The following is an 8,975-nucleotide window of genomic DNA, read 5'->3' on the forward strand; positions in this document are numbered from 1 at the left end:
AGATTTGATCCTCGTAGGCGAAGCATCGATGGCGATTGGAATTCCCCCAACTACAGCTTTCACTTGTTGGTGAAAAGATGAAGGGACGGCCTTTAGATCATGAAGCCAAGGGCGTCCCAACAACAAATTGAACGAAGCTTTAATATCTACTACTTGGAAAGTAGTAGCATGTTCTATTGCTCCTGCCGTTACATTTAGGGTAATCTTTCCAAGAGCTTGACGACGAGTGTTGTCGTAGGCCCTTATTCCTTGTGTAGACGGAGTTAAATCTTCGTCCCTAATGTCGAGCATCCTCGCAGTTCTAAGTGGACAGACGTTGATGGCCGATCCATTGTCTACAAGAGTCATAGGAACGTTCATCCTCTTGCAAACTACTGTGAGGTTTAATGCCTTGTAATGTTTGTCACCTTCTGGGGGTAAATCTTTGTCAGAAAAGGTGATCAAATTAATTGGACTAGGAAGGTCACTTGTGAGGAAGTTGGCCAATCCCTCAGGAGTAGTGTCAGAATCTATCCCAATTTTGTCCAAGGCATTCATTACAGCTAACCTATGTTCTCGAGATGTTGCCAGAAGTTTCCATACATTCATCTCAACTGTTGTCTTCTTAAACTGCTTAACAATATCATTGTCTTCAATGATAGGTATGGGAACTTGTTGTGTGGTTGGCATAGGTTGTGTTGAAACGGGAGGTTTCATTCTCCCGGATCTTGTGAGGACATCTATTGATGAGTTTTCTTCAGCCCAAATATCATCTGTGGTGTATGACACAGAAGGTGTAGGTCCTACTAGGTCCTTTAGATAGACATCTTCTTCATCACTGTCCCAAACTCCATTAATGGTCGCATCCTCTTCTTGTTGAATTTGGACTAGTTTCTTTTCATCAATCATTTTTTGAACCAAATCCTTGAATTTAAAACAGTTTTCTATAGTGTGACCCCCTGATTGATGATACTGACAGTAATATCTATCTGTCCTTTTCAATGACTCGAATGGTCTCGATTCGAGAGGTTTGATCTCGCCACTCTCGGAGAGCATTTCGATCATTTGTGCATATGGGATCCCAATTGGAGAGTAGATTCTATTGTTCTTCTTGGGTTTTTCAGTGACTTGTAAGGGAAAATGATTTGCCTCATAAGTCGTTCTCACTGGTGTGAATTCTCTTTTAGGTTCATCTTTCGGAAGTGGAAGCTCATCATATTTCCTTTGGAATTCGTTCATAGCTTTGAGAGCTTCATGTAGTAGATGCGATACCTCCTTCATGGACAGTGTGAGCAATTGTATATCTTCCTTACTTGCCGGTTCTGGAAGGTTATCCTTGACATCGAAAAAGATTTCCTCTTCCTTTTCTGTGGCACGGCTTTCTTTGACAAGTCTAATGAGAGATGAGGGGTCAACCTCGTTTTCCTCATCAGAAATAGCCAGGGTATGAGCGAGAGGTGCATTGTCAATGCTTGGCTTCTTACTAGTAGGGGGCAACGACAGCTTGTTGTTATCGATTAAGTCTTAGATAGCTTCCTTAAGCTTCCAACAGTTTTCGGTGAGATGGCCCCTGCCTTCGTGATACTTGCAGTGTGCATTGGGGTTCCAATTAGCCGACCTCTTCTCAACTTGTGGGTCCCCAAATGATCCAATAGGAGTTATAAGACCTTTTGCATTTAATCGATCAAATGCGGTGTCATAACTCATGCCAATAGGAGTGAAGTTCCTCCTAAATGGTTTCTTCTGTCCTTGATTGTTCATAGCAAGGACTTCTCCTAAATTAAAAGTGCTAAAGTTGTTTGAGTGGGCGGTTTTGGAAGAAGAAGGATTGTCGTTCTTCTTTCCTTTCCAGCCACTGTTGGAGTTATTGTTGGCAGCTTTTAACTTAGCCAAGTCATCTTCAATATTGATCCCAATGTCATAAACGAATTTAAAGGTATGGAGGTTATTTTGATACTTGAGATGCTTGGAATATTTTTCTTGAAGATTTTTTATGAACAGCCTCACAGATTCTTTTTCACTTGGCACCTCAATCATCTTAGCTGAGGTTTCCCTCCATTTGTTAAAGAAAGAGGTGAAGCCTTCATTCTCTTTCTGCTTGAGGATTTCAAATTCCCTATGGCCAGTCTCGACTTGAATGTTGCACTTGTCCCTATCAACGAAAGCGTTTGCTATGGATTCCCAAGTATAGGTCTTTTCTTTCTCGAGAGAAAAGAACCATTGTTGGCAAACGGTCTCGAGAGATAGTGAGAACAAAGAAGGGAAGACCTTCTTATCAATACCCTTAACACTCATTATTGTCTCAAATGCTCTTAAACGAAAGTAAGGGTTGTCAGTTGCTCTAAATTTTGGGATTTCGTTGGCGTTGAACTTCTGCGAAAGAAGATCTTTGTCCACCGAGACCCCTTGTGATGTAAGCTCTTGAAATTTGTAGTCGCTAGACAACTTGCTTAAACTCTCTTTCATGAGGTCCATCTGTTGTTGCTTCACGGGATCATCGATCTTGAGTGCAAGAAGCTTCAATGTCTCAGTCACGATAGCCAGTTGGTTCTTAAGATCATTGACTTCTTCTTGTGTTGCCATTATAGTCTTAGCTTTCCTCTTACGAGCTATGGGTTTGTCGAAAAGTTGGACTTGTACGAAGAGGTTGTCTTTGATTAACCGTCCTTCCTTTCTTGACCACGCGCTGTAAATTAAACCATTTTGCGTTTTTATTACTTGACTCGAATCAACTTGACTTTACGGTTTATTTTAAGGAGGGAAAAAAAAGAATAAAGTAGAAAAGGGTGCATATTTTGGCAAAAATAATGTACATATTTTAGGGAACTAAGAATAGTTTTTTTTTTTATTGGAGGATTAATATCCGACTTACCCCCTTAAAAAAATGACAGAAAAAACGCGCACACAAGACTCTCTTAAACATGGTCAAAGTATGTGTATTGGTGTGTGCGTTGAGTGTAAGTGACGTGCTTGGACTCTTGTGTAAGACCATGGGACTTAGTGCCTAAACTCGACATCGACTCAAATAAGTATTATTGACAGCAAAATTTAACCGAATTAATTAGAAAACTGATTAATTAGACTCTAGGTGATGACTCGACCAATAATCCGAACTGTCGGCCAAACGACAGGATTGGCGTCGCACCGTGGAGATTGGCGCCAGACGACAGAGCTGTCGTCAGGCGCTACACTCCATAGTGTGACGCTACATCTCAGACCTTGGCGCCAATATCGGAGCTTCGATCTGGGACTGTTTTCGGTGTTATTAGTCAATTGGGGTATGCCTAAAGTCGTACTAGGCCAATTCTGATTAAAATATTAGACTTTATTGACTCAAATTAATTAATCAATTAGGCAAAATTCTTTAAGTCATTAATTTATTTAGTCTCAACACAAGTCAACAAACGGTTAAGAGAAACATAGAATATATATGCACAACAAATAATGCACAATTAGTCAAGTAGGCACAATATGATGCAATGCGTTTGCAACCTAATCATGGCTCTAGTTCTCTAAAGTTCAGGATATAGTTTAGTCAATAAAGGGTCCATGGTTAACTGTCCGGATGCACCGCGCGAAAGCTTAACCGTGAAGGGTTGGCGCGAGTGGATGGGACACCGCGAGTTTTAGAAAAAACTCGCTTCCATGGTTTGGTGAATTCAACATCTCGGATGTACCCTTTGTTGCACGGAGCGTTCAATCGGGTAGGTGGAGCATGAATTCCCAGAGGGTTATGTCCATATGTAGAACACATATGGGTTTTAGAAAAGTGAGAAAAAAAATTCAATCAGGAAGTATGATCGAGCAAACAATACGAAAAACCGGTCGAAATTAGAACGCATATTTCTGGCTCGGTATTGGGGGAAATTGGCGCCAGCAAACAAAGACTGGCGCCATCTTTTAACTTTAGCGCCTGGCGCCAATACTGGCGTCTGGTGCTACGACTAAAATGCTGGCGCCAAGCTCCGGCCCCTGACGCTACTTCCCACATGCCTCAGCAGCTTTCTGTGCTCGATAAAATTTTCCAGTTTCGCGCGGTGTTATTTCGGTCCTAGTTGTGAAAGATATTTCTCAAATTTCCTACGTGTAAAATCCTATGTTTTTAACTCATTACGGATGGTCTTTCCAATGAGATCTTTTTTATGCATATGACAATAATGTTAATCAAAATTACGCACATGAAATACTTAGAACTTTTCGAGTCTCATCCACTCATTCTAATTCATTGCCGAAACAAATTCAAGAATTAAAAAAGAAATCCTCCCCAGTGGAGTCGCCAAAAAACTGTAGGGAATATTTCAAGCTTTAATCCCACTAGCTTGAACCCCACTGTGATCATACACTAAAGTACAGTGGCGTCCAAAAGGGAAGAAGATAGAGCAAAAGAGTCGCCAACAAGTTTTAGGAACTTATAAACCGTTCATAGGATGAAGGTTACACCCCTTAACGATCCAAGAGATCGTCAACTCCATAAGGTCTAGGACCAAATAAGGGTTCGGGGATGAAGGTACAAATCCAACCTAAAAGAGATTGAACCTGCCCTAATAATAGGCCTCTACTTTATTCTGATCGTATTCATGTGCGCTTTCTGACTAACATGCAATCAATAAGATTAACCCTAAACCTATTTAATCTATGTTGGTTGAATATTAATGCACAAATAGAACTATTATTGGCGATCACTTGAATTATAATCACAATTAACCCTAAACAAGATTATTAATATCTTATTAAGCGCGATTACAAGTATAAATTCCCTTTAAACATGCATAAAAAGGTGTGATCAAGCAATAAATAATAAATATTAAGCAACATAATAATCATCATCAAAATAATAATAATAATAATAATAATAATCATAATCATCATAAATTATAACAATTATAATCATAAAATCATAAATCATAATTAAAATAATCATATCAACATTAAAGCATAATAAAAATAGCAAGATCCTAGGCATGATACTAACAAGATTAATAACAAACCCTAGCATGTCACTAAACAATAAAAATCAAAACTTTAGCCCTAACATGATACTAACAATCATAAATATTAGGCCCTTCCCTAGATCATTGGGCCGCATATAAGGCTCAAACTGGGCCCAGTTCAGTAATTTGGCCATAACTTCCTCAATATTCATCGGAATTGGGCTTATAATATATCGTAGGAAAGCTCTTGTCAAGCCCCATCCAACTACACTACTATTGGACCCATATCATGGACCAACCAAACTGGATTTTCTGTTTTCTTAAAATAAGTTTTCAAAACAGAGAGAAGAGAAAAGAAATTAAAACTATCCGCAACACTAGACTTTCCACACTTTCGCTTCATTCGATTATGATTCGACGCAAAAGGTACTCATCACCGGGTTTGGTTTTGGGGAGACAAAAATGGTTGTCTACACCTGCTAATGTCAGTGTTAGGAGGAAGGTGTGTTTTAATTCTGGTGGGGAGGATGATGATTATGATGAGAGTGGTGATGACTATGTTGCATCAGGGGTAAATGAGGGTTCAGATTCTGATCGTGAGGTAATACTACAGGTCCAGTTCCTGCAGATAAATTGGAGGGAGTAAAGCAAGTTCCTAAGGTGAAGGATAACTGGAAACCTTCTCAATGGTATGGTTTCATAGATGATGATAATGATTATGATTATTTTCAGCATTTGTATAAAAATGGAGAGGTGTATGAGGAAAGGAATTTCGGCAAAATAGAGTTAAGGCCTTGCATGATATTTACTGACAAGATACATTTGAAGGACACTATTAAGGATTATGCAGTTCAGGAGGGGTTTGCTATTAATGTTGAGGCTGAAGACAACAGAAGATACACTATTATTTGCTAATCTGAGGCTTGTGGTTGGCGGCTGCATGCTACCAAGTTGCCTGATGGTAGAACCTAGGCTATGAAGAAGATATGGACCAATGTTCGTACTTGCAGGGGGTTAGAGACATATAACCCTATATGTAATGTGAAATGGGCAGCTAATAAAGTGATGGTGGACATTAGAGCTAATCCTAACATTCCAGGAAAGGCTTTAAATGAATTGTTGTTTATGAGATTTGGTGTTTATATGAAGCAGGCTACTCTATACAGGTTGAAGAATTATGTCATTAATATGTTGTTTGGGGGACATGATGAGTCCTATGCTAAGTTGCCAATGTATGCTGAAGTTGTGAAATATACTAACCTAGAGTCAAAAGTATTTGTTGCCTGGACTCAGACATAATGCATAGATATGAGGCTGTTATTCAATAGCATATTCATCTCATTCACAGGATAATGGAAGGGCTTTCTTAGGGGTTGCAGACCTTTGATTGGTGTTGATGGAACACATTTGAAAGGAAACTATGGAGGTATCCTTCTGACAGCTGCTGGATTAGATGGAAATAATGAGATATTTCCAATAGCTTATGCCATAGTGGGCCAAGAAGATAAAGAGACCTGGTCATTTTTCTTCTGGCATTTGCTAAACATTGTCAAAGTGTCTTCAAGGAAGGATTGGACAATAATTTCAGATAGGCAGAAGGTAAAAATTTAGCCTAATCTTTAATTTCATTTTATTCTTTGCTATTACACAAGTGTTTTGATCACTTTTTTTTTTACTTAGGGAGTGGACTTGGCTTTGACTCAACTGTGGCTTGAAGCAGACAGGAAATATTGTTGTAGGTATTTGACTAGGAATTACAAAAAGTCTTTCCCTGGTCTACTTATGTACATATTGTTTTGGAGGGCCTGTCATGCCACTTCATTTTTCACCTTTAGGAAGGCCATGGAAAGGCTTCAAAAGGAAGGAGGGGATGATGTGATAGATGAAATGGTTTGCAGACTTGGGTTAGCAATCAAAGTGGAGCAAGCACAAGTTTGATCCCAATGTGTGCAATGACTCAAATACTTCAAATTTTGTCGAAAGCTTCAACTCAACACTTGGGATAGACAGGTGCAAACCTGTGTTAACTCTACTTGAAGGTATGTCAAAATTCTTCCCTATTCTTGAAGTTACCAATTATTTTGATATAAACTAAACCAGTTTCTTGTTTTCCAATGTAGGGATCAAAAGAGTATGCATGGTTAGGCTTGCAACAAGACATGAAAATGCCATGAGTTGGAAAGATGATGACATATGCCCGAAGATTGCAAAATTAGTGAAGGCATTGGCAAAGCTAGCTCAACTTGCAAGGCTTATAAGTCAAAGCCTGGAGAATATGAAATACATGAGGGAAAGTCTCAATTCCCTCTAAGTCTTAACCAGGAAATATGTTCATGTGGGGTTTGACAACTATCAGGAATCCCATGTCGGCATGCAATTAGAGAACTAGTGGATGGAAAGTTAGATCCACATGAGTACGTAAGTTTGTGGTACTCCATTAAAACAAACAAGCAAGCTTACAGTGTTGGAATAAACTCTGTTCCTGATCAAGACCAGTGGCCAGAAAGTGAAGATGGGAGAGTTATAGAGCCACCAAAGATGAAGAAGGGGATTGGAAGACCTAGTAGAAACAGAAGAAGAGAAGAAGGTGAGGAACAACCAGGAAAAATATCAAAGACTGTGAAATGTTCTAAATGTGGGTGCTTTGGATACAACTCAAGAACATGTAAAGGGGGGCTCACTGGGAAGAAGTTAAAGGCAAGTGAGCCTGTTGTGATACAGAATCCAAGGGTAAGAGATCCATCCAATGCATCAAAGTCAGCTAAGGAAGCTACTCAGACAATTCTTACAGCCTCACAATTGCAGAGTCAGCCAGTTAATTAGCTTATCAAAGTCAGAATCTCAAGTTTGAATAACTCTGAAATGTTTGAACTTCTAGCAAGTTTTTTTGTTATTCAAAATACTGTTACCACCTTCAACATTTCTATTAGGTTAAACTATGTTTAGTTTGCTGTTAGAATTTTATGTAAGCCTAGTACTTGGATCGATATTGGTATGGAAATGACAATGTTTGGGTTTCAAAGAAATTTGCTTTCAATTTTGCCTTATTACCGGTGGAAATATGTTCAAATTAAATAAAATTTATATCATCAATTTTTGTTCTAACAGGCAAAGAAGCTCATGATGATGCTGGACCTGCTATTGTCATGTCTTATTATTTGGTTTCAGGTTCCTCCGCAATGCCTTTTGTCTTCTGCTACACAGAATACGTAGTAGGAATTCCCGTTGCAGGTGGTTCATTTGCTTATCTAAGAACAGGATTAGGAGATTTTGTTGCATTCATAGCAGCAGGTAACACTCTGTTAGAAGGAATTGTTGCGAGTGCAGCAGCAGGTTACAATACACTTATTTTCACCAAATTTATTCTATTTCATTACTTTAACCGAAACTCCATTACATATCATAAGATGCCAACACAAATTACTTCACTTTAATGCAACAACTATCAAAATCAAATACATAACAACAACAATTCTTAATCCACATGCCCCTTCCAATCTTGCTGCCAGAAGAAGAAAAGTCAAACCCAGAAGAACCACCCCCCCCCCCACCCCCCAATATAATCCAAACCAAAAAAATTTAATAAAAAAAGGAGGTGTTGAGAATAAAGATGAACTGTGACGGATGCTTATATAGAAGATGGAGAATTACCTGTTTTGGTGGGAAATAGTGCTTAGATTTTGAATTTGTGAGGGAAAAGTTGGAGGGAAATATTTTTTTTTTAAAAAAAGGGTATTTTAGACATTTTATGCATTTAACAACCTAAATATGTATAATTAGAATGTTATTGACGTTTCATTAACAGCCTAATCACACTAGTTAAGAAGTCGGAACCTTGGATGTACCGTTGATAATAAAAAACATAGGAATGGTACCATTGAGAAAAGTCAAAAGCTCGGGTGTACCATTGATAATTTCCCTTTTTTTCGGAAAGCTATCATATTTAACATTTTTGAAATTTAAATATTGGAAGCTTCTACATTACAACTAAAATCTATATATTTATCGTTGGAAATTGAAACAATTTTAAATAGCACACTAATAAACGACCTCCTACATTGAATT

The 8,975-nt window shown here is 38.5% G+C and overlaps 1 protein-coding gene across 1 annotated transcript; it reads left to right on the forward strand.

The window, feature by feature from the left end:
• Positions 1-5,885: 5,885 nt before the first annotated feature.
• LOC110721235 lies at positions 5,886-8,344 on the forward strand. The gene is made up of 7 exons (XM_021900385.1): positions 5,886-6,182; positions 6,270-6,509; positions 6,591-6,814; positions 6,894-6,949; positions 7,031-7,204; positions 7,267-7,716; positions 8,019-8,344. The coding sequence occupies exons 1-7, from the start codon at positions 5,886-5,888 to the stop codon at positions 8,342-8,344; spliced, it is 1,767 nt and encodes a 588-aa protein (XP_021756077.1).
• The last annotated feature ends 631 nt before the right edge of the window (positions 8,345-8,975 follow it).

The sequence above is a fragment of the Chenopodium quinoa genome, unplaced genomic scaffold (assembly GCF_001683475.1).
Source record: "Chenopodium quinoa cultivar QQ74 unplaced genomic scaffold, ASM168347v1, whole genome shotgun sequence".
Taxonomy (NCBI): domain Eukaryota; kingdom Viridiplantae; phylum Streptophyta; class Magnoliopsida; order Caryophyllales; family Amaranthaceae; genus Chenopodium; species Chenopodium quinoa.